Here is a 25573-nt window from a genome sequence, read left to right as displayed (position 1 = left end):
TGCTTTTTGAGGCAGGGTTTCTTTGTGTAGCCCTCTATGCCCTGGAACTAAATCTGCAGACCAGGCTGGCCTGGAACTCACAGAGATCCGCCTGCCTCTGCCTCCTGAGCGCTGGGATCTGGGATCAAAGGCGTGCACCACTACTGCCTGGTGTATTTTCCACTTTTGATCCCTGAAAATCACCAGGGAAAGAATCTACACCAGATTCCTCTCCTGCCTGGCTGTTCTCATTCTCCGTTCCCACTTAGTACTTCCAGCAGCAGATAAGTATTGGTCTACTCACTGCCAAACCATGGTGGAAAACATATTCCATGAAGTCAGTTATGTGTAATTATAATAAAAATAGAAACAAATTAATGCAAAAGTTCCATGACAAACAAAATATCTGAATTTAAAATAAAGTCAGTATATGAGCAAGGGAGGTCAAGACCATGATGGAGAAACCTACGGAGACAGCTGAACCAAGCTCATGGAAACTCATGAACTCTAGACTAACAGCTGTGGAGCCTCCATGGGACTGAACTAGGCCCTCCATATGTAGGAGACAATGGTGAAGCTTGGACTATCTGAGGGGCCCCTGGCAGCAGGACTGGTGCATGAGCTAGCTTGTTGGAACCCATTCCTTATTGTAGGATATCATACTCAGCCTTAATGCAGGGAGGAGGGGCTTGGTCCTGCCCAATGTGCCAGATTTTGACTCCTAATGGGAGCCCTTACCTATTTGGAGGAGTAGATGGAGTGTGGGCTGAGGGGAAGGTGAGGAGAGGGGTGGGGAAGAGGCGGGAGGAGAACTGTAGTTGGAATGTAAAATGAAATTAAAATAAATAAATAAAAAATAAAAAAAAGTCAGAGTCAGTAACAGTGCTATTCCTAGCCATAGCAGATGGAAACAGACCAGAGGAAAAAATCAGCACAAATCCTAGCTTTATCTAAATGTATAATTTTTTTCATTAAATTTTTTGTTTGTTTTTTGTTTTGATTATCTAAATGTATAATTTTTTTCATTAAATTTTTTGTTTGTTTTTTGTTTTGATTTCTCTGTGTAACAGCCCTAGCTGTCCTGGAACTCAGTTTGTCAACCAGGCTGTCCTCCAACTCACAGAGATTTGCCTGCTTTTGCCTCCTGAGTGCTGGGATTAAAGGTGTGCACCACCACCACCACCCAGTTTAAATTGGTTGTTTTGTTTGAGTTCTCAGTTTGCCTAGACTGGGCTTGAACTTATTTCTGTAGCTGAGGATGACCCTGATCTCCTGACTTCCTACCTGTACATTCAAGAGTGCTGGGATCCTGGGCATCTGTCTCCCTTGACCACATCCAGTTCTAATTTTGATTTTAAAAGATTTTCCAGACAAATATGTAACCTATTTTGATGACTGTTTGGGGGGCATTCTTCCAGATTTTTATTTGCTGTGGCTAAGTGCACCATCTCCACTGGGCCTAGTCCCATCCTTAGTATTACAGCAAAAACAGGGAAGTTTCCTCGGAGTAACTTTGCTCATTAGCAAGTTCTGGTATGCCTCAGATCTTGTTTGCAGAAAACAACTCTCCTCAAGATGGAGAGCAGGTCTTGGGACCCTTTTCTTCCTGTTGGGTTGCCTCAACCAACCTTGATGTAAGGGTTTGTGTATGGTCTTGTATCTTGTTAGGCTGTGTTTGGTTGATGCCTCTTGAGAGGCTTGTATTTTTCTTGGGGGAGAAGGGGATGGGGAATGGATCTGGGAGAGAGAGGAATTAGGGGAAGAACTTGGAGGGCTGAAGGGAAGGAAAGCTTTGATTGGGATGTATTGTATGAGAGAATAAATAAACATTTGAAAAAATATGACAGGAAAGTTTCAGTTTAAAAAAAGCAATTTTTTTTAGATGACATAAACATGAGGCTCTAGGAGTGTCTGTCCTGGAACTTTTGTTCTTGGAATCCTGCTGGGAGCCAGAATCATTTCTCAGCATCCTGCCTCAGCTCCTGCTTCCTCTGGAGTCACTTTCAAAGTTTCTATTTTCCCTTGAGGAGTGTCCTAACCTTGAAGGGGTTCTGTGGCACTTAGTGGAAGGACCACATGGAGGCTAGTGGCCAGTGTGACTATTCTACTCTGTCCACAGACGGCCAGAACCAGAAGGGCCAGTTGCCTCTCATACAGATCGAAGGAACCATTCAGTACTCAGTAATCAAGAGAAAATTATTTATGTGTAGTACTTTAAAAATAGAACTATTCCACAAAAACATGATGAACAAAATCTCAGAATTTAATGAGAATGACCATTAACAGCTCTGTGCCAGCATATTGCCTGCCCCACCAAACCCCAGGGAAGTGCCTCATTCTCTTCACCCTTGCCCACCTGAACCTTTCTGGAGACAGCATTGCTTGACAGACCTCTGTAAGGCTGGGTTTTTATGACCTGTGATATAAAAGAGTCTATCCTGTGCTTTTCTTCTGCCTAGAAGTCTAAATCCTATTTTCTATTAATTCTTTCTGATAATACAGTTAAACAGCTAAATATTTCATATATATGTAACATGAGGAGCGGGCTGTCGTCCTGGCTGCCTGGCTATCATACACCCGAAATCATCACACAGAAACTGTATTCGTTTAAACACTGCCTGGCTCATTAGCTCTAGCCTCCTATTGGCTAACTCTCACATCTTGATTTAACACACTTCTGTTAATCTGTGTTCACCACGAGGTCGTGGCTTACTGGCAAGATTCCAACCAGCAGTGTCCGTCTCAGGCAGGAGCTCCATGGCATCTCTCACTATGCCTTTCTTCCCAGCATTCAGTTCTGTCTTCTCTGCCTACCTAAGTTTTGCCCTATCAGGCCAAGCAGTTTCTTTTTTTTTTTTTTTTTTTTTTTTTTTTTTTTTTTTTTGGTTTTTCGAGACAGGGTTTCTCTGTGGCTTTGGAGCCTGTCCTGGAACTAGCTCTTGTAGACCAGGCTGGTCTCGAACTCACAGAGATCCGCCTGCCTCTGCCTCCCAAGTGCTGGGATTAAAGGCGTGCGCCACCATCGCCCGGCCCAAGCAGTTTCTTTATTGATTAACCAGTGAAATCAACACATAAACAGAAGGACCTCCTATACCATATATGTATGTGTGTGTGTCTAACTAAAACATAATTGTACACAGGCAAGCAAGATGGCTCAGTAGTAAAAGTGCTTATCTGTAGAAGGAAGTTTTTGTCCCATCTGATTCCACAATCATTCAGTCCCAAACACAAAGAGGCTTATATTAATTATAAACTGGCCTATTAGCTCAGGCTTATTAACTAGCTTAAATTAATCTTAATTCTTGTCTATGTTTAGCCATGTGGCTTGGTACATTTTCTCAGTAAGGCATTCTCATTTTGCTTCCTCTGCATCTGATTGGTGACTAACTGTCTGCCTTTCCTCTTCCCAGAATTCTCTTAGTTTGGTGACTCCACCTATACTCCCTGCCTGACTACTGGCCAGTCAGCGTGTTATTAAACTAATGTGGTAACAGATTTTTACAGTGTACAAGAGCATTATCCCACAGCACTTGGGTTAAGCCTGACCATCTAAGTTTGATGTCTGATGACCTGAGTTTGATCCCTGGGACCCTTAGGGTAGAGGGAGAAAATCAAACCACAAGTTATGTTCTGATCTCCACATACTTTGTGGCATGTGCCATTCTAAAGTAGATAAAACTAACACACACACACACTGTAACAAAATTTTAAAAACTAATTGCATGTAGCTGTAAGGTGTAGTGATGCATTTGGTATATGCATATAGTGTCTGATGACAAAATCAGAGTGACTGGCATATTTATCACCTATATTTAACAAAGGTATTCATTATTTTGTGTTAGAAGCATTATAATCATCTCTACTATCATTTTGAAATGTAGGAATGTCTCCCACTTGTGAACACTGACCATTGTACAATTCCCTGTCACTGCTTCCTTCCAAAGAGATTTTGGCCATTTTTCTTCTTTAGGTTTCTGTATGTTACTGTAAGTTTATTTTATGTGAATCTATTTTAGAATTCTAACTCATCTAGTATAGTTTTTAATATTCTGTTCTAGTGCCTATTCTGGATTTTTTTTTTTTTTGTGAAAGGAGTCTATCATTGCTAAAATTATTAAAACTGTCATATAGTCTACAAACATTGGTTCAGTTCTGTTGTATGAATAATAAAAACAAGTAGACAGATAGGATTCAAGCTGAAGATCAGAAAATTAAAGCAGTCAGCCCCTAGAGAGATCTTACCTCTACCAAGGCTCAGACAAACAAAGGGGCAACCCTGTAATGCTCTTTATCAACCTCAGACTCCACACTCCACTCAGTTCCTCTCTCTGCCCAGCCAAATCACTCCTGTCTCTACATCCCTGGTGCTGGGATTAAAGGTGTGTGTTCCCAAATTCTGAGATCATCTTTGTGTGAGCTCTGTTTCTCTTTTAGACAGATTCTATGTTTTGTAGCCCATGATAGCCTTGAATTCATAGAAATCCAACTGCCTCTGTCTCCTGAGTCATGGAATTAAAGGTGTGTGCCACCACTCTCTGACCTGTATGACTGACAAGTATGGCTGCTTTGCCCTCTGATCTTCAGACAAGCTTTATTTACTAAAACACAAATAATATACCACTATACAAGATACCTTAGGGGTGCTGGATGCAAGGAACAGAAGTTTAGTTTGAATTAGAATAAGGGAAAAGTAATGTAGTGGATAAAAATGGGAGAACCTTCTAGAACACAAAGCAGGAAATGCCGCTAGATTTTTGTGGGTCTTGGAAAAAATCACTAGATGGCTCTTCTGTCTGCCTCTTCCCATTGAGGCTTCGGTTTCAGACTACATCGTCTTCCACGTGTGTAGTGAGGAGCCGCAGGCTGCGTTCCTGCCACCTGGCTCCCAGCCGCCTAGCTAGCTTATGCCCCGAAATAATTACACGGAAACTATTCTTTTAAACACCGCTTGGTCCATTAGTTCTAGCCTCTTAATGGCTAATTCTCACATCTTGTCTAACCCATATTTAATAATCTGTGTAGCACCAATCTTACTGGGAAAGATTCAGCATGTCTGATCTGGCGGCTTGCTTCATCGCGTCTGCCCTGGAGAGGAGAGGCATGGTGTCTTCCTCACTTCCTTTTCCTCCCAGCTTTCTGTTCTGTTTACTCCACCCACCTATGTTCTAACCAATCAGGCCAAGCAGTTTCTTTATTAACCAATGAAACAACAGATTGAGACCCACCTACATCATTTCCCCTTTTTCTGTTTAAACAAAAAAGAAAGGCTTTAACTTTAACATAGCAAAATTACACAAAACAAAACAGTTATCAAGCAAAAATTACATTTACAATATTTACACTTAGTTTATCTTTTATCATAACAAAGGAAAACAACTATAACTATCTATCTATTCTTCAACTCCACCAAAGACTCCAGAAGGATATAATATTACCTAAGCAAACAAGAAATAAGCAACTTCCAAACTCTAGAAATGACAGAGACATCTCACTGCCTGGACAGTCACCCAAAGTTCTTTTGTACCGTTGGGGCATCCATCTTTGGCCTTCAGGCCCATAGTTTCCAGCAGACATTTCCATGAAGCAGGAAATTTCAAAGGCAGTTCAGTCACTATTTGCTGTGTCCTGCAATGTCTCGCAGACTCTTTCATAAGTCAGGAACCCCGAAAGACCATCTACCTTTAGACAAGTTCTGCAGTCCTCTTTCTGCGGGTTCTTTGTGTCCAGTTCATGCAACAGTCCAGGCAAAAGCAGTTTTCTTGCCCAAATGGCTAACCAACTCCATAAGGATCTTCTTCGATGCCCATCTTCCTCTGGAAGTAGATTGGTGCTGTCAGGAGCAGATGTGTCTCATTGTGATGAAAATCCCTAAGTTATCAAAACATTAAATGTCCTATTCTGTAGTCTTTGAAAGATATGAAGAATGTCTATCTAAAATATATCTATGTACATCTAGAAAATCTAACGTGACTACAAGCTTGACTATTATTGATGACTATCCATTTAACAACCTATATACATTACATTTTTAAATGAACTATACAATCATAATACCTTAGTCAAGGTCAGAAATACATATACATATACCAAGTACTATTTCTACAAAGAGTGGTTCCTTCTTTTCCTTGGCTTTAATGTATTCCAGATTATCACAACACATTTTGATTAAAAAGCAAACAAAAGTATCAGTTAAATGTACTGAAATAAGAAAACTAGAGTGACTGAAAGGAAAGGTCATATTTTATAGAAGTGGTGTTTGTTTAAACTTTTGCAAAGCAGAAAATTGGATACTGGATATTCCAGCTAGCAGGGATACTCTGGGTGAACTTACTGGGAGAAAAGCTGGATGTGATCATTCTGAAGGCTTGGCAGTGGGAAGGAGAAGGCAAGTGGACTAGAGAGTTTTAGGAGGCAGGGCTGGGTGACAAGAGAGAAGTACTCAAATCATAAATGCCCTTAAGTCAGGTGCAAGACAGCAGGCCTGTAATGCTGGCAGTCCTAATGCTTGGGAGGCTGAAACAGGAAGATTGAGAGTTTGAGACTAGCTGGGGTATAGAATGATACCCTGCCTCAAACAACAACAACAACAGCAACGAAACCCCCAAAATAGTCTTCTACTGTGCTACCCTGAGTGCCCTGATCTGGAAGCTAAGCAGATTGAGTCTGGTCAGTACTTGGATAAGAGACTGTTTAGGAATACCAGGTGCTGGAGGCTTAAAAACACAGAAACAAAACCAAAAAACAAACAAACAGTCTGAGGTACAGAGTGATACAATGTCTCAAAAATAAGTAAATAAATATAAGAAAGAAGGAAGACTTACTGTTTGATTCTATTTATACAAGGTGCTAATATAAGTAAACCTTGTAACAGATTTAGAAAATCAGATTAGTGATTGCTGCCAGGGAGAATGAGTGGGACTGCCAAGGGGAACCCAAGTACTTTCTGTGTGGTGAGAGGGTCTTATAGATTGATGGAGGTTGAGTCGTATGTGTGTGTATGCATTTCTTAGACCTCATCGAATAATATCCTAAAGATTTATGTATTTCACTGTAAATAAGCCTTATTTATTTCCTATCCCCCAAAGAACCTGTGAGCCTTGAACTTACTAATGGGGGTGGGGAGGTACAGCCAGCTCTGCAGTGTAGTGGGAGCTGTGGGCTGTGTTCCTGCCGCCCCAGCTCCTGGTCACCTGGCTAGCTTATGCCCCGAAATGACAACACACAAACTGTATTCTTTTAAACACTGCTTGGCCCATTATATCTAGCCTCTTCTCGGCTAACTCTCGCACCTGGACTAGTCCATTTCTAATAATGTGTGTAGCACCCCAAGGTGCGCTTACCGGGAAGATTCTAGCCTACGTCCATCCTGGGTTGGAGCTTCATCACATCTGCCTCAGAGAGGAGAGCTATCGAGTCTGAGCTCATTTCCTCTTCCTCCCAGCATTCTGTTCTGTTTACTCCACCCACCTATGTTCTAACCTATGAGGGCCAAGCAGTTTCTTTATTTTTTAACCAATGACCTTCCTCCATCACTGCAGTCTTTAGTCCAAGGCATTCTGGTGCAAGCCCAAGTCTAAAAAACCCTGGCATTTGATGTTCAAGGTGGCAACACTAGAGAACATATTTGTAGGCACAGGAGAGTAAAAACCTGCGGAACGAGTCTCCCTAGCTTACTGATCAGTACCCCATATTTAGTGTTGACTTTGCCTACTCAGTTCACTGTCCTAATCATCACTATTCTTTGTAAACACATACCCAGAAATAATGCTTTACTACTTCCCTGTTTACCCCCACCTCAGTTCAGTCAAGTTGACACCCAAGGGCTAGGGATGTAACTTAGTGACAGAGTGTGTTTTTAGCATGTTGGAGGTGTTGGTTCCATTCCCAGTATCAAAAGAGAAAACACAAAAAGAAAAAAGAAAAAAAAAAGTTGATGCCCCAAGTTACATTAAAAACGTGTGCTAAAACTGAGTGAAGTGCCTGCGGTCTTTACTGGCTTAGCAGTTAGATGTAAGAGGAGTGATATCTGCAGAGATAGATGGTAGACGAGAAAGACTGTAGAGGAGCTGATATCTGCAGAGATAAATGGTAGACGAGAAAGACTGTAGAGGAGCTGATATCTGCAGAGATAGATGGTAGACGAGAAAGACTGTAGAGGAGCTGATATCTGCAGAGATAGATGGTAGACGAGAAAGACTGTAGAGGAGTGATATCTGCAGAGATAGATGGTAGACGAGAAAGACTGTAGAGGAGCTGATATCTGCAGAGATAGATGGTAGACGAGAAAGACTGTAGAGGAGCTGATATCTGCAGAGATAAATGGTAGACGAGAAAGACTGTAGAGGAGTGATATCTGCAGAGATAGATGGTAGACGAGAAAGACTGTAGAGGAGTGATATCTGCAGAGATAGATGGTAGACGAGAAAGACTGTAGAGGAGTGATATCTGCAGAGATAAATGGTAGACGAGAAAGACTGTAGAGGAGCTGATATCTGCAGAGATAAATGGTAGACGAGAAAGACTGTAGAGGAGCTGATATCTGCAGAGATAAATGGTAGACGAGAAAGACTGTAGAGGAGCTGATATCTGCAGAGATAGATGGTAGACGAGAAAGACTGTAGAGGAGCTGATATCTGCAGAGATAGATGGTAGACGAGAAAGACTGTAGAGGAGACAACTGTGGCCGTAAGTGGTGAGCACGTGGTGCTTACAGCATGGTCTTTTCAGCTCTCCTTTACCATTACTTTACCTTTAGATTTTGTTTACTTACTCATTTTGTATGTGTATATGTGTGCCGTATGTGTGCCATGTGTGTTCAGGTGCAGGTCCCCAAGGAGGTCAGAGGCAATGGATATCCTGGAGCTAGAGTTACAGACAGTAATAAGCTTTCTGATTGGGTTGAGAACCAAGTTCTGATCCTCTGAAGAGCAGTATGAACTCTTAATAGCTGAGTCATTTTTCCAGCCCCAGATATATATATATATCTAAAATATATATATCTATGTTTTAGTGATAAGTAAAATAGGGTCCATGGTTCAATAGCTAAAGGCGCCTGCTGCCAAGTCTGATGACTTGAGTTTGAGCCCCAAGACCTGCATGGTCGGAGAAAGAGCCAACTTACTCAGGTTGTCCTCTGCCCTCATAAATGCCATGCACTGGTTAAAAAAAAAAAGTGATTTTTTTTTAAGATTATAAAAATATAGTGATTCTTCTGCTGCATTAAGGAATTTAGCCTGCCACTTGGGAGCTTCATGAATACTTTTGAGGTTACTAGATATCTATCTTTGAAAGGAAACTTAGGATTCAGGTTTTTTTTTTTTTTTTCTTTCCTGGAGAAAAAAGATACAGCAGAAGCTAAGAGAGGAGTATGAGGGATGGAGCTGAAAGGATTCTGAAGTTAGGGTATAGAATGGTCAGGACTCAGTGAACCGACTTGAGTGACAGTATGCGTTAGGGTGAGAAAATGACCTTGAGTTGGCATGCAGTACTGGGTGAAGGACTGTGACTTAGAGACTGGTGGATGGAGGTACTGGGTAGTATATTCAGTGACATGAAATGTCGGCTAGAAAGTGAAGTGTTCAAATGAAAAGGTTAGCACGGAGTTAAATTGGAATGAATAGCTAGGAACTAAAAATGTCAGTGCTTTCCACGAGGATAACTCATCTCCCAGAGCTAGGAGTGCTGGGCAGAACAGGATGACCTGGAAGAGGTGACCAGTGTAATGCATCCAAGAACACTCAAGGGTTCTGTATCACATACCTTTAATAGCCATCAGTGATCCATCACCTGGCTACTGGACCGAGATCAACACACTGGAAGACTTTTTTTCCGGAGCAGTAGTAAATGTGGCAAGCTAAAAAACACTTTAAGTAAGGTATTAACTAAGCTGGTATGTTCTAGAATGAACAGTTGTAGCAGAGAGAATGTCAGACAGATTTTGTCTTTGAAGAGACCTTAGGAGAATGTGAACCAGTAATGTTCACATGGTCGAGGTGGAACCAGAGCTTGGAGATCTGCCTTTTAGTGGTGGACGTGTCACCCTTAGCTGCACATCATTTACTTCCTAGAAGACTGCCCATGAAGTGACTCCTTTCTCCTCTAGCTGCGGATGCCGTGGGACTGAGCATGAAGTGATTTCTTTTCCTGAACTGAAGTGGGTTTTCATTCCCAGCACAAGTTTGTTTTTGTTTTGCAGGATGGTGTGTGTTACTGTTTCTGTGATCTGCACTGTCAGCACACCGCTTGAGCGAGAAGGGTGCAGGTGGCCCTTGTCTCATGCTGTCCTTAGGTGCCAGGGTGGGAAGAAAAGTGTTTCCCTTTTGGGAAACTTTATCATCTTTACACAAAGAAGGCATTCTACATAGGCTCTGTGGAGCCCTGACCGTCCTGTAACTCACTCTGTAGACCAGGCTGGTCTTGACCTCAGAGATCTGTCAGCCCTTGCTTCCTGAGTGCTGGGATTAAAGGCATGTGCCACTACCACCTGGAAAGAAGGCATTCTTAAGTTTGGCCCTTCTCCCGAATTCTAGATTCTGAAAGACTGAAAGACTGGGACTAGGTAGAGGTTTTTGTTGTCACTCTGCTGTTTTGGTTTGGAAGCCTTTATGGAGCTAGGCAGACAAATTATGTAACAAAGCACACAGGCTCTTGCTATATGGCAGACACAGGGCTGGGTGGCAGGGGTGCCACAGTGAATCAATCATCATGTCTGCTCTTGGCAGTTTCTAGTGTACAGGGGAAGAAGGGATCAGACCAGGAACCACCCACCGAAATATTTCTTACACTTTTGTCTCAAAGGAAAAATAGAGGATACTGGACATAAGAAGGGACTAGTACCCAGACAACCAAAGAAAGCTTGGCTAAGGAAGGAACTTAAAGAAATTTAGGGTGATAAGTGACAGCTAGTCATGCCAAGAGAGAAGCATATGCAAAGCATTTTAGGCTGAAGTGTGCACAACACTGAGGAAGCCCGAGTGCTCTTAGTAGGATGGGGTGTGTGAGTAAGGGTCGGAAGGCTGTCGTGTCTCAAGGAAGCGAGGGAGAGGACATCTATTTGAACTTTACAGGTCACAGGCAGTGGGCAGTGTTTGTTCTAGGATGGCTGAGAAACTAGTAAGTTTCAGATCAATGAATGGTATTCAATATCTTCTTCCAGACCAGCTAGCTGCGGAAGGTATTTTAAAACACGGTTCTTCAGACCATGGGAAGTAGCTGTGTATTTCAGTGAAGAGAGAATACAACTCGAATCAGTGTCTTCTCATCACTTCTTTTTACATTTTCCAAGTAACAATTTCCTGACAGCAGTGTGGGGAAGGTGTGGCCAGATTGCAGGAGGAAGGCCACATCATACTTAGCTCTTGGCAAGCCAGGGAGTGTGCTCTGGTTCCTCACAGAACTCTCTTGATTTCAACTCTTCCAGTTTGTTCCAAACAGGCAGGGACCTTTTGTAGAGATGGAATTTGGAGGGGCATTCTTTCCAAACCCCTAAGACAGCTCCCTGAGCTAGAGATGCTCCCAGGTCACTGCAGGCCTGAAGAAGAAGAGGTTATTGCAGTGATCCCATGTTTCACCTGGGCTGTGACATGGTTGGGATTGGTGAATGTTTCTGAACCACTGACAGTATTATCACTTTCTGGTTCTGTGCCCATAGCCCTGCTGGGGAGAGAGAGTTGACTACCTCAAGTATCCCCATCTGGGTGTTCTTTCTGCCAGGGAGAAAGTCTGCTATGATATGTTCCCCCAGAAGGACCTGGCACATGGTGATTTCAATCTAAGGCAAGAGAGAGACTGACATTAGGAAAATAAGCCCAGAGTCTCCACTGCATCACGCCGACCTCTTCTCCTGTGCAGGCTTTGCTGTGCTCTTTTGCCATCTGGTCTGGAGCTTTAAAACTGTCACTCTTTTTGAAACTTCTGGCAAAGTTGTCTCCAATGTGAGTCAAGTGGGGATAGTGTTTGTTAGCTTCTTGGTCATCCCTGTGGGGGCTTAAAAACCCTGTAGACAGAACATGAAGTGTCCTTGCCTAGAAGACAGGTCAGGTGGAGGCTGTAGTGCACGGCTTCCTTACCTGCACATTCTTAGAAGGATCGAAGCAGGGCCATGCATGCAGCTCTGTCCTAACCTGGAGCTAACTTGATTAGGATTTAGGAGACTTTTTTTTTCTTTTTTTAAATACTGTATCTAAAAATCAGGTATCACCTAAAAATACAGCTTCTTTTGGAAATCAGATGACTTGGCATCCCTTAATTCGTATAGCTCCATGGCAACCATTTTAAGCTTGAGGAGTGATTGCCCCAGGAGAAGGCAGGTACTTCCTATTCTTCCACAAGGCCCCATTCCTCAGGTGACCTACCTGACAATGAATGTCAGCTGACAAGCTCTGGTATCTCTGTGGCCCTATTAGACACCTAAGGAAGTGCTACAGATTTAGACCTTCATGATGAGCGATGTTTCCTGTAGACACAAAAGGGCTTCAGGGGTGGCGGAGCAAGCCTGTGTGTGCTTGGTGCTCTGTTCTTCCATGTCTTAGACACTACAAGGGAGATCTTAGTAGTTCTTGACAGGTAGGGATGGCCTTGGGGAGATAGGGAGTGCCTGAGCCAGCATGTGAACCTAATGTGTTAGATCTGAGGGAATGCTCATGGTCATAGCGTAAGGTGAGTGGGGTGGCTTAGCCTCCTCCCCAGAACCTGGCTAGACACATTGAGACCCCTGCTAGGCAAGGGAAGAAGGGCAAGATGCAGAACTTTTAGGAACGGTCCTGCTGCCCTCATCAGATACTTTCACATGGAGCTGGGGAATATTTAGGGGCTAATTTTCCTCCTCTAAAACCTACTCCCCACTCTGCTTTCTTTTTGCCTAGCATCTTTTCTAAAACTTGTAAACGGGGAAAGGTTGAGCTGTGTTGCTTGAAGCTGAGGAGATTCCTCTGTCTACTGCAGAACATCTGTAATTAGGGCTTGGGGAACTCAGTGTAAAATCTGTAAACTCGATTTTCATGTCTGCAGATGAGGGAGTGGAAGCCAGAGAAACAGTCATGGGCCCAGGCTACCCTTTCATAAGCCCTTTTTTGAGGCAATTCCACCCCAGCTAGGTTTTCTGTCTGACCCGTTCAAAGACTTGTGTTTCATATTTATTTTCTCTTCCTTGGGTAAATCAAGGAGCAGCTGCATTCCATCAAGTACACTCACCGAGTTTGTTATTATCTTAAAAGGAAGGTACCTTTGTGGGGGAGAGCAAAGGGCACAGAATGTGCCTGGATGAATCATTTCTCACTTTAGAATCTCTGTTCCTGTGACTTTTGTCTTCCTGATCCGGGCAGGTAGATGTCATTCTCTCTTTTTTTTTTTTTTTTTTTTTTGGTTTTTCGAGACAGGGTTTCTCTGTGGTTTTGGAGCCTGTCCTGGAACTAGCTCTTGTAGACCAGACTGGTCTCGAACTCACAGAGATCCGCCTGCCTCTGCCTCCCAAGTGCTGGGATTAAAGGCGTGCGCCACCCACCGCCCGGCTAGATGTCATTCTCAAAGCTGTAGATAGGACTTAGGTTGAGAAGTGAGGTTTACTTTTACCTGCAAAACATAGGCAGGTGCCAGATCCCAGATTTTTAGTGCCTAGAATTTTGGCCCAATTAAAAATAACAGAAAAGCCGGGTGGTGGCGGCGCATTTTAATCCCAGCAGTCAGGAGGCAAAGGCAGGCAGATCTCTGTGAGCTCGAGACCAGCCTGGTCTACAAGAGCTAGTTCCAGGACAGGCTCCAAAGCCACAGAGAAACCCTGTCTCAAAAAACAAACAAACAAAAAAGCCCAAAACAACAACAACAACAAACCAGAAAAACCTTTTTGGCAGTGACTCCAAAAGCCCTGTCTGAAAATCAGGATAGGCAGCCTCTATCTGACTTGACCCATCACTGCTTGGATAACCAGCATGGAGGGTTTCTTCTTTGTCTGCTTGCCTAACTTTCCCAGTGTTCACTTTTCCTTCTGAGTGGAAGTCACTGATGACTCTGCCTCTTGCAGAAGGATACCAAACCTGCTGCCATTCTCCATAATTCAGTGTTTGATGAAGAGGCAGTAGAGATCCTGCTTGCCTTAGTGACAGTACCATTTATGGACACCAAAGATCACGACGAGGTCCCAGGGAGGGTTTTATCTTTATCTTTGAGAAGTTTTTTGTTGGAGATTGTGATCTTCTGTTGATATAAGGACTGAGAGATTTTATTCAAAGATTATATTATCTTCCCAGTCAAGTGGAGGCTGTAATACAGTTGTGTGCACTTCGCTAGCCTTACAATGGTGGAAGTGAGGTTGTCGGATCTGTCTTGGCTTGTATCAGAGTGATACCTATATTACAAATTCTCATTCCCAGAAGAGAATTGACACTGACATCTTTGCGTATTTGAGAAGTAGTGCTCCTAGTTGTATCATTAAGTTTTTTGGTGACTCCTTGATTCTATGCTAATTGTAGCCTTTTTCAGGAAAGTACTGGGACAGTGGCTCATCCTAGGCCTTTCAGTGATGCAGGATGCAATAGGACATGCAAATTAAAATCACAGTCAGATGAGGACATATGAAAATGAATGGCTACACTGAAAAGATCTGTAACCATATGCTGGTAAGGACATGGAATTAGAACTTCCATATGGCTGATAGTCACTGTGAGAAACCATTTGGACAGTTAAGCTTGTCATGTGGCCCAGAAATGACTACCTGTGTCCATGCAAAAGGCCTTTCTTCTGTACAGATTTTATTTTATTTTGTTTGTAATAGCCCAAAACTAGAGACATTACATATTCTTCCATGGTGAGTGGATAAAGGCTGGTCATCCATATAGTGGAGCAAACTGATACCTGTAGCAATGAAAATGAATCTAGAAATATGCTGTGAGAAAGAAGTCAGATAAAAGAGTCTATACTGTATGATTCTGTTTAGGCCAAGCAAAAATAATGTGCAGAGATAGAAACTAGAGCTCCAGTTGCAGGATGTGAGGTAGAGGAAAGAACAGTCTACAGTAATAAAGTAACTATAGTCATGGTTCCAGGAATGCATAAAGTTGTGAGGTCATTGTGTTGTTAAGTACAGTTGGTTTAAGAAGAAAACTACAGAAAGGTGAGGTGTCTTGTGGAATTTCTTGCTAATTTTCTCTGTGTTCTTGAAGAAGGTACTTAATCTTTCTTCATCTATTTCATGTAGAGAAAATAGTCATCTGCAAGTGCTGGGTGTGGGGTTATCCATGACTCTTCTGGCAAGAGCATGTTAACCAATGTATGCTGATATATTGGACTGTGCCTGCATGTATTCCTTTAAGGTTGTGGAACATTCACTGTGTTACTTCCTATCTCTGCACATCAGTAAGATGAAGGGTTTAGAGTAGGGCAGAGGCAGAGAAGTGGAAGCTCAGGGTCTGTAGAGTGTTTAGCTTCAATAGTGTTGGGTTGTTCAACATTAATATAAAATGTGACTTATTGCCTGTGTTTAAATCTAGAGTTTCCAAATAAAATTTGGGTTTCCATTTTATTTTTTTCCCTCTTCACATCTCTCTCCTTCTGTCTATCTGGGGGAGGGGTATGTAGGGATCAGAGGACAACTTGTAGGAATCAGTTTTCTCCTTCCTCTTTGTAGATAGCAGAAGTTGAACTCATTTGACCAGGCATGGCTGCAGGTGCCCTTATTGGCTGCGAGCCATCTCTCTGGCTCTTTATCTTACCTTTAGAAATGAACATTGCTGATTGAAACTAGGGGTTGAGGGTAGTTCAGTTGGTAAAGTGTTTGCTGTGTAAACATGAAGATCTGAGTTAAGTCCCCAGCTCCCACATAAAAATTTGGGCATGGTAGGGCATGCTTGTAATCCCAGCACTAGGGAAGCAAAGATTTTTGGAGCCCCATGCCAGACTTAGCCTATTGGCAAACTCCAGACCAGTGAGAGACCTTGTCTCACAAAGCAAGGTAGGCAGTTCCTGTGGAACTACATCCAGGATTGATTTCTGGTTTCCACACACATACACGCATACTCACCTGCACACATATGCACCCTCCATAAACAAGGAGATGCAGATACACACACACACACAGACACATGTACACAGACACACAGACATACACACACACACACACAGACACACACACACACAGATACACACAGACACACCCAGACACATGTACACAGACACACAGACACAGACACACACACACACACACACACACACACACACAGAGTAGATATTACTGATAAAACCAGTTCCTTATTTCTGTAGGAAAACAGTTATCTGCATGTGTGTGGTAGCTGTGCCTTCACAGCCATTAGTACTCAGTTTCCAGTAGTCTCTATATACTTTGTTACCTTTTCTGTTCATGTAGTAATAATTGAGAGAAGCTAATTTATTATTGAATTCTCACTATGTGTTAAGCCTTGTTCTAATGTGTGATGATCCAGGGGTCAACCACAGGGATGCAGTACTAACTCACAGGAAATTGCAAATAGTAATTTGTGTTCCCATGAAAAATTAAAATCCAAAGCTGGGTATGATATATCACATATATAATCCTCAAATGCAGGAGCTGAGGCAGGAGGTTTCCTATGAGTTTGAAGCCTGCAGAGTGAGTTCTGGGTCAGTCTAGAGAGTGAATGGTCTGCCTCAGCAAAACAACTAATTAAAGAGTTGTTTAATTAGTTGTTAATTGAGAGGTATGACAGAAGTATATTATATGATGTTTGAGTGAGTCATAGTGAAATTCATTGAAAAAACAAGTTAGAAAGAACAGAGTGCCATATATTTTAGGGAAAGCAGAAGAAAGTAGATTTCTTTTTGTAAATTAAAAAAAAAAAAACTACATTCTTAAGAGGTCAGTTGTGGCTGTATGAAAATTACCCTGACTACCTCATCTGCTTTTCTTCACAGATAGAGCCCCCCTTCCTTTTGTGAAATGTAAATGCCAATAAGCTGATCCCGGCACAGGCCACATGGATTTTCTTACCTCTGTGTAGACCATCCTAAGTTCAGCTTTAGAGACCGAGACTTGTTCCCCTGATCCAAGAAATGGGCTGTGCTGGTGCACTGCTGTCAGTGCTCTTGTTCTGCACCTATAAAGACACGCAAGGGCCCGTGCTGGAGAAGTAGCCAAGGTGTTCCTGCCTTCCTTCTTCCTCTCACCTAATAGTTTACATCTCCATTCGGTCCACTGTGAACTGGTAGTAGCTGACATCTTTAGGATGACAGACCTGACTAGGTTTCAATTTTGATCTCATGGCTAAAGCCTTCCCACTCACAGATAGGCTTTTTATGGGCAAAGATGCTGAGTAATGTGGTTCTGACTAACCTGGGTGTATAGTAATCTGTTTTGCTTTGCTTTAAGCTTTATCATAATTGTAGGCCTCACAAATTTGTATTAACTTGCTGAGTTGTTTTCAGCCCTGGCTGGAGAGGTCGTCTTTTTGCACCACTGCTTCCATCTGGTGACCATTATCTTAAATTGCAGCAGCATGACCTGCTTCAAAAAAGGAGTGACTTGTCCTTCAGTGATGCTAGGTATCACACATTAAAATGCCTTTAAAATATGTCACATTGAAATTCTTGGGAAGGGGAACATTTGTCAACCATCAACTCTTCAGGAAAGAACTGTTTATGAGTCAATGTGTATGTTTGCAAGTCTTTTTTTTTTTTTTAACTTTGGATCAAGGGCTGTCATTTCTAGTCTTTGGCTGTTCGTGAAATGAAAGGTTACTTAACTTATTTCCAGTGAAGGAAATGCTCATTTTCTTATTTAATTCAGCAGAGCCATCAGCTTTTGCCTTGTTATATAACGAGGTATTATGTTTTTTGGCCACGCTAGGTGAAGTGGAAGGAACTAGTTTTTGGACAGTCAGGAGTATGAAACCACTCCTGCTTCTGCCCACAGCAGGCTCTAGGACTCCTAAAACGTCTCTTGACTTCTTTACCTATAAAGCAGATTCCCTGGGCTTCATGCTTTTTATGGTGATTCTATGCCCAGGCTATAGCTAAAAGAAATTATAAAATATTTAGAATATCTGACAAAATAAACATCTTCTTAGTCTATGTATAAAACAATCATTAATATAAATGGAAAGCTTGAAATTTGTGCAGCTACTTTATCCAATTCTAATAAATTGTAAGTTACATCATCGTTTCAATAAATTATTTTTTGGGGGAAGATAAATGGTGCTACAGTATGTTTGTGTACTATTAGACAAGATCTGATACATATTTCTTGCATTTAATTTTCATTGCCGCTCTTAAAAATTATATATTCTAAAAATACGCATCTTAGAATTTTGGAATTGTAGGCTGGGTATGATGATACACATTTAATAATCCTGTCACTTACCAGAGCAGAGACAGGAGAATCAGTTCAAGGCCAGCCAAGGCCACATGAGACCCTGTCTCAAAAAACAAAAGTAATTTAAGAAGAAATGGGGAAGGAGAGGAAGAGAGAGACAAGTTAAAATTTTCATGCTGGGTGTTCTTTTTAATAAAAGTAAGTATTCAGTCGGGCATGATGGTGCTTGCCTTTGATCCTAGAATTTGGGAAGCAGAATCAGGTGTATCTCTGTGAGTTCAAGGCTAGCCTGGTCTATAAATCAAGTTCCAGGGCATCTAGGGCTACACAGAGAAACCCTATATTGAAAAACAAACAAAAAAGTAAGTACTTTAAAAAAAAAATCTACATTTAAAATTGATAATGAAATAGTTTAATGTATTGTAAGAAAATAAACTGTGTTTTGAATAAAAATGATAGTGGTTGGTATTATAGATTCCATGGGAAATTTTGGTGCTTATCTAATATTGAAGAATGTGGTGACAGTCAATAGACCTGAAATCTCTGATAAATTATCATCACAATGTAGGTTTGGAAATGTCTGAGTCCATTAACTATTTTTACAGAATGATGCATCTATTTTCTGAAAATAAGGAATAGTACTTTACTATGTATAAGGCTTTAGTGGCTGAAGGGAATAGATTCTTACCCAGGTTAGCTTGAATAGTTACTGTAAAGCTAGTAAGTGCTGAGAACACCAGCAGACAGGCACTGAAGTGCCACTGAGCCACAGGGCAGTTAAAACATTACAGTGAATCCTGAGGTCTGATTCTCAGAGGCCTAAGATCTCTCTATTGGCTGCTTTTTGGTTTGGTTTCTGTCAGCTTTGCAAATTGCTGCTAGCTCAGTACTGTATGACAACCTCAACTCAAGTTCTCATACTGATGTTCCCTCTGTGTTTACTTCTATCCAGTTTGTACCAACTCTTTACAATGAATAGCTTAGTGATGCTTTTACTACACGGGGCTGATGAATAGGACAGTTGAACCAAGTTATGAAAGTGTACAAGGCAGGCAGTTGGGCTTTGTGCTCCAACTGCCGCTTCTTCCAAGACTTTGACCTGTGACTTCTTTGCCACCCTTGTCTATCTGACCCTCAAGGCAGACAGTGCTTCGGGGCTTAGGTGTAAGTTAGGAGTTCTAAGATTATGTGGAACTCCTAGAACAAACTAATTTAGCCCTTTTGAGAATCTCGGTCAAAGTTACATAAATGTCTGTTAATTAATTGTGAGCTGTCTTTGGATAAAGGAAAGTAGGGTGTTGATCAGTGAGTCCTAATGTCCCACTATAGAGCAGCTTATTCACACTGGGTGCAGGAGTCTTCAGGGCCTCCTGTTACACCTGAGTGAGAGGTGGAGCAAGGAGGAAGAGAAGATTCCTGAAATACAGTGACAACTATTTATTTTTGTAAGCACCAAAAACAATACATTTTCTAGCCTCTCTGATAAGAAAGAAAGTACTGGACTAAGTTTTTAAAAACTCTTGTAGTTTCTTGGAAAGATAGTTCTGTTCATCCTTGATTCTGACTCTGGCTCTAAGTTCAAGAGTATAAGAATGCTATCAAGGCCAGGCCACTTTGAAGACGCTGATGGTGGTATCAGTGTCATGAGAGGTGACAGCAGCAGCCTGAGTTCCTGACTGACTTGCAATTACTCAAACGAGTTTCTCTGTGTGTTCTTCTCACAGGTGGATTTGCTCTTGTCTTTCTGGTGAGAACAAGCAATGGGGTGAAATGTGCCTTGAAACGTATGTTTGTCAACAATGAACATGACCTCCAGGTGTGCAAGAGGGAAATTCAGATCATGGTAAGACTTTTTGGATTATAACTGTTTCTTTTTCTTTATTTAAACCATATATATGCATATATATGATATATGTATAATGATGTATATTTGGTATATATGCATGTGTGTATATGTGTCTATATATGTGTGTTTGTGTGTACACACACATATCTTTTTGACTTTTTTGAGACAGGTTTCTCTGTGTAACTCTGGTTGTCTTGGAACTCACTCTATAAGCCAGGTTGGCTTCAAATTCACAGAGATCCATCTGCTTCTGCCTCCCTAGTGCTGGGATTATAGGTACATGTTACCACTGCCCAACTTAAACCTTACGTTTTTTGTTTTTTTGTTTTTCGAGACAGGGTTTCTCTGTAGCTTTGGTTCCTGTCCCGGAACTAGCTCTTGTAGACCAGGCTGGCCTCGAACTCCCAGAGATCCGCCTGCCTCTGCCTCCCGAGTGCTGGGATTAAAGGCGTGCGCCACCACCGCCCGGCCCAGCCTTACGTATTTTAAAATAGTGTTTTTATTACTTTCATACAGTATGTTTTGGTCATATTCATTTTCACACCTCAACTCTTCCAAGATCCTCCCCTAACTCTCTATTTATCCAACTTATTGTGTTCTCTCTTAAAGAGACAGTAAGCCCAGTTTTTTTTTTAAATATTTATTTATTATGTATACAATATTCTGTCTATATGGCTGAAGGCCAGAAGTGGACACCAAACCCCATTACAGATGGTTGTGAGCCACCATGTGGTTGCTGGGAATTGAACTCAGGACCTTTGGAAGAGCAGGCAATGCTCTTAATCTCTGAGCCATCTCTCCAGCCCCGAGCAAGCCCAGTTTTGTATTGGCCAACTGCTCCTAGTGTGGAGCCTGCCCTGAAGTGTGGTTGATATAGCAGGTGTCACACCATTGAAGCCAACTGACTTTTCCTCTCTTGCAGTAGTAATCAAATCAAATAGCTCCTCCACTAGGGGTGGCTTCATGCCTACCCTCTCCATCATGCTGGGTTTTTGTCTGGCTTGAGGCTTTGCAGGTCTTGTGCATAATGTTATAACTGATGTGAGTTCATGTGTGCATCTGCCCTGTTGTGGAAAACACTGTTTCCTTGAAATCTGGCTCTTAATTCTTTCTGCTCCCTCTCCTTGTACCTTACGAGGAGAGGTGTGATACAGGCATCCCATTGAGGGCTGAGTTCCAAAGTCTCTAATTCTTTGCACACTAACCAATTGTGAGTCTCTGTGTTCATTGCCATCTGTTGCAAGAAGCTTTTCTGATGCGTGTTGAGCAATGCATTGATGTGTGAATTTAGCAACAAATCATTAGGAGTCAGTTTTATTGCTATGTCTGTTTAATAAAATAATAGTACTGCATTTTACCCTCAGGTCATGTATCTACTGTGGCTGTTTCACGACAGGTATATTATGTTACCTTAGGAAAGTTACTGGGCAGGCCTGCACCCTTTCTTGTGCTGGCAGCAAGCTCTTGTGCAAAATGGGACCAATAACGAGGGCCTATAGGGCTCTGTTTCTGCTTTGATCATCCTCAAGTGGAGGTTGAGGGGAAAGAAGCTTATTGGGAGAACTGACTAGCTTAACTTGGTAGTTTGGGACTTGGGAAAGCATTTAATCTGGAAAGCCAAACTCTCTAGGAAGCTTTTCTCTCTTTCTGCTTCCCTCAGTTACCAGCCCCTTGCTCTGGTTGCCAACTCCTCTGAGCCCTTCTGCATCCTGGGAATATTCCCTGACACAACTTAACACTTCTGACAGTTTTTCCAGCTGAAGTGCTTCCTGTGCTTTGGCTACAATGTCAATACTTCATAGTGCCTTGTGATTCCCTTTACAGAAGCCCACAAATAGGTAGAACTCACTGTGGCATTAGAAGTCAGAAAATAATTATTTGCGTTGGGAAATGGGCCAGAAGATGTATTATTCTGAGTTATGGAAGTCTGTTGTTTTGTGTATATATAACTGTCAGTACTCAAACACATTAAGATCTGTTTTTATTTTGTAAATTATACCTTAATTTAAAAAACAAAGAAACTTACTAAAGAATGATGGCTCAGGACTTTAGAGCATGTACTGTTCTTCTAGAGGACCCAAGTTCAATTCCCAGCACCCACAATCACAACTAACTCCAGTGCCTCTGACTTCTCAGAGCACCTGCATGCACTTGCACACAGATACACATGATTAAAAATAATGCACATCTTTAAAGAACATACTAAATTGTATATTTTATTTTCTATCATTAGTAAAGAGTCTGTATCAGAAATATACACTGATGTGTTTTTGATGATATGGTGAAAACAGTAACTGGATTTAAAACAAAGATTGACCGGGGTTTGATAATCAGAGCAAAGTTACAACTTTGAAAGCTTGCTAGTTGCTATCTTTGACATTACACATAATAAAAACCTTTAAATATGTACATTGTTATTTTTGGTATTTCCACAGTTTTGTTTATACTAATTATATTGCTTTACCTGTTAACATTTTAGGCAGTTCAGCTAACACATTGAGAGTTATTTAAAATCAGAAACTCAATAGTTTCTTAACATGCAGAAAACAGTTCAATAAAAGAGTGAAATGCATGTCTGTGTGGTTGCAGAGGTAGATCCAGATGTTCACCTAGAGGTGATGCCTTGGAAAAGAGTAAAATTAAAAGTTAGGTGTGGCGAGAGTCTAAACTGAAAGTATTAAGAATGACCTAATACTGTGGAGCCAACCAGCCAACCCCAAGACTCCAGACACATGCATCTGTCTGCAGTGGGCCTAAGATACTCTGCTTGCCCTGTCTCCTATATATAGGAGTTTCGTGGATATTTCTCATGTCTCCACCCCTCCACCTCCTTCAGCTCCCCTTCCATCCCTCCCCCTTGTTTGCTCCATGCTTTCTAAGCTGTCCATATTTCATTTCCTCTCTCTGTTGCCACTCTTTCTTCTGCCCAGAATGCCCTTCCCATTTTTACTTATGTTAGAAAAGCAATTCCGTTCTTTCATTTTCTCCCACTCACTCAGAACATGAGGGCTAACTGGGTGCTAGTAGAGAAACCAAGAAGCACAGGCCTGAACATTGACAATAGATCCGATTAGGATTTAGTTGTATGGGATCAGTTTTGGACCAGGGATGCTTTAACTATGACAGTTGTTTTTGTTTTTAATTGAATTTGTATTTTTTTCAAAGCTAAATCAACCAGTTAACAAGAAAACGTCACACAGTTCCACACAATTCTCCTGTTCCATCTCAGGGTTCTAGAGGTCATTATGGTACTTGCTTCTTTGAATGTACTTCCCAGACATGCTAGATCTTGATTTTTACTGCATTTCAGGCATTATTCCCAAGGGAAATAAGGATTTAGCTCTTTTCATCCTGCAGTACAACCCGCCTCCAAGTGTTAGCTTTGCTCTTATCCTAAATTCACTGGAATACTAACTAGTCAGTTTGGGCAGTGGGTTGGCTGTGGTTGTTGTGGGAGGGAGGTGCTGCTACTGAATCTGCTGCTGGGCAGCAAGCACTGGCACTTTCCCGCACAGCCGTTCTCACCAGGACTTGTGTCTGTTCCTCCTTTGTTCTCAGTGTGCTGTGTGGGTTTCAGCAGTGTCACCCTGGACTTCCCTTCATTATGCAAGCCGTGTTTTAACTGTGCAGATGTAGCTGTTTGTCTGCTGTAACTCTCTGAAGAGTTGTCCTGGCTCCCTGACTGGATGGACCCCAAGCTAGTGATGGATTCCTACCTGTTCTTCTCTGGAGCCTGCTTGTTCTTAAAGAATTCTCTAGGCTCCTTCTCTTTGGCCTCACTTCTCTCAGCCTCCCACTCCTGCTTCTGTTTCACTCCTTCTGCGGAGGTGGTCGGTCACCCCACAGCTTCCTCTTATGGATTGGCTTTTAGGGTCAAGTCGAAGAAGTTTTTGTTTAGCCTTCAATTCCGAAGACTTTCACCTATTTTTTTCTCTAAAATTTTATAGTTTTACATGTTACGTTTAAAGTCCATGAACCAGGGCTGGAGAGATGGCTCAGAGGTTAAGAGCACTCCCTGCTCTTCCAGAGGTCCTGAGTTCAATTCCCAGCAACTGCATGGTGGCTCACAACCATCTGTAATGAGATCTGGTGCCCTCTCATGCAGACAGAATACCAAGAAAACTGTATATATAATAACTAAATAAATCTTTAAAAAAAATAAAGTCCATGAACCATTATATAAGCTGTGAGACTTGTTGACATTCTGTTTTTTGCTTATGGATAACAAATTGTTTTAGCATGCCTTCTGAAAAGGCATTCTCTGCTCTGCTGGTTGTGAAATGTCACTGGAACTGGAGTTGTAGCTTAGTCGTAGCATGCTTGTCTGTATACAAGGTCCTGAGTTTGATATCCACTCCACCCTGTACTTCTGATGATCCCCACCCATAGAAACTTAAATTGTAAGGCCCATTACTAGAACTTTCTCTGTCTGTCTTCTTATCAACTGTATGCATATTTCTCCACCAGTATCCTAATAATCTTGTTTCTGTATGTAGATAGTAAATCTTTTTTCTTTCTTTTTTTTTTTTTTTTTTGAAACAGAGTCTTATACCTTGGGTTATTTTAAGCTTTGTAACCAAAGCTAGCATTGAACTTCTAATCCTTCTCTACCTCTATCCACCCAGTCCTGGTATTATAGGTATATGCTACCACACCCAGGTATCAAACAAGATTCCCTCATATTTTCCTCAGAATGTTTTAAAATACTCAAATCCACATAGTGTATTAGTTTCTTTTCTCATCAATGTGACAAAATGCCTAATAAAAGCAACTTAAGGAAGGATTTGACTCATGGTTTGAGAACGGTTACAGTCATCATAGAAGGGAAGGCATGGTGGCAGCTAGCCGTGTTGTGTTTGCAGGCAGGAAGCAAAGAATGACAGGTAGTAGGGCCAGTTCATAAATACTCAAGGCCCATCCCCAGGGACCTGCTTTCTCTAGCAGGGTCCCACAACCTTACAGAACCAGCACCACCAACTGGGAACTGACATGTAAGCTTGTTGGGGACAGTTCACATTCAAACCACAACACATCACCTTTCATTTGCATTTTGGAATAATCTGGAATTTTTATAGGAAATACATTAAACCTGCATTTCTTTTTTGGGAGAACTGACATCTTTTCTGTTTGTGATCTTCCAATTAATGAACATAGTCTGCATTCCCATTCACTTGCATCTATGCTGTCTTTAACTACCACTTATGTACTTCTCGTACACAAGTTTGTAAATGCTCTTCGACTTATGGCAAAGATTTTAAATTTATTTTTAGTGATTTTAAATAATTTTGTATATTTTCTTCTCTAGTTCTAGGCCTTAGCCTGCATGTTACACCTCCAAATTACAGCCTCTGATATTATATTTTAGATTTTGTTTTTAAATCCACAGGTTTACTGCTAGTATTTAGAAATACAGTTAATTTTTATAATATATTCTGTCAGTTCATCAAAATTGCAAT

General features: G+C 41.6%; 1 protein-coding gene across 3 annotated transcripts in view; it reads left to right on the top strand.

The window, feature by feature from the left end:
• The window catches only part of Aak1 (AP2 associated kinase 1), a 153580-nt gene that overhangs the window by 52224 nt on the left and 75783 nt on the right, over positions 1-25573 (top strand). For all 3 annotated transcript variants that reach the window (XM_057783080.1, XM_057783071.1, XM_057783088.1), the window contains exon 3: positions 19996-20114. In XM_057783080.1, coding sequence (XP_057639063.1) covers positions 19996-20114 — 119 coding nt within the window. The remainder of the gene's footprint in view (positions 1-19995; positions 20115-25573) is intronic.

Source organism: Chionomys nivalis, chromosome 1 (genome assembly GCF_950005125.1).
Source record: "Chionomys nivalis chromosome 1, mChiNiv1.1, whole genome shotgun sequence".
Taxonomy (NCBI): Eukaryota; Metazoa; Chordata; class Mammalia; order Rodentia; family Cricetidae; genus Chionomys; species Chionomys nivalis.
This window is presented reverse-complemented; position numbering and strand designations above follow the sequence as displayed.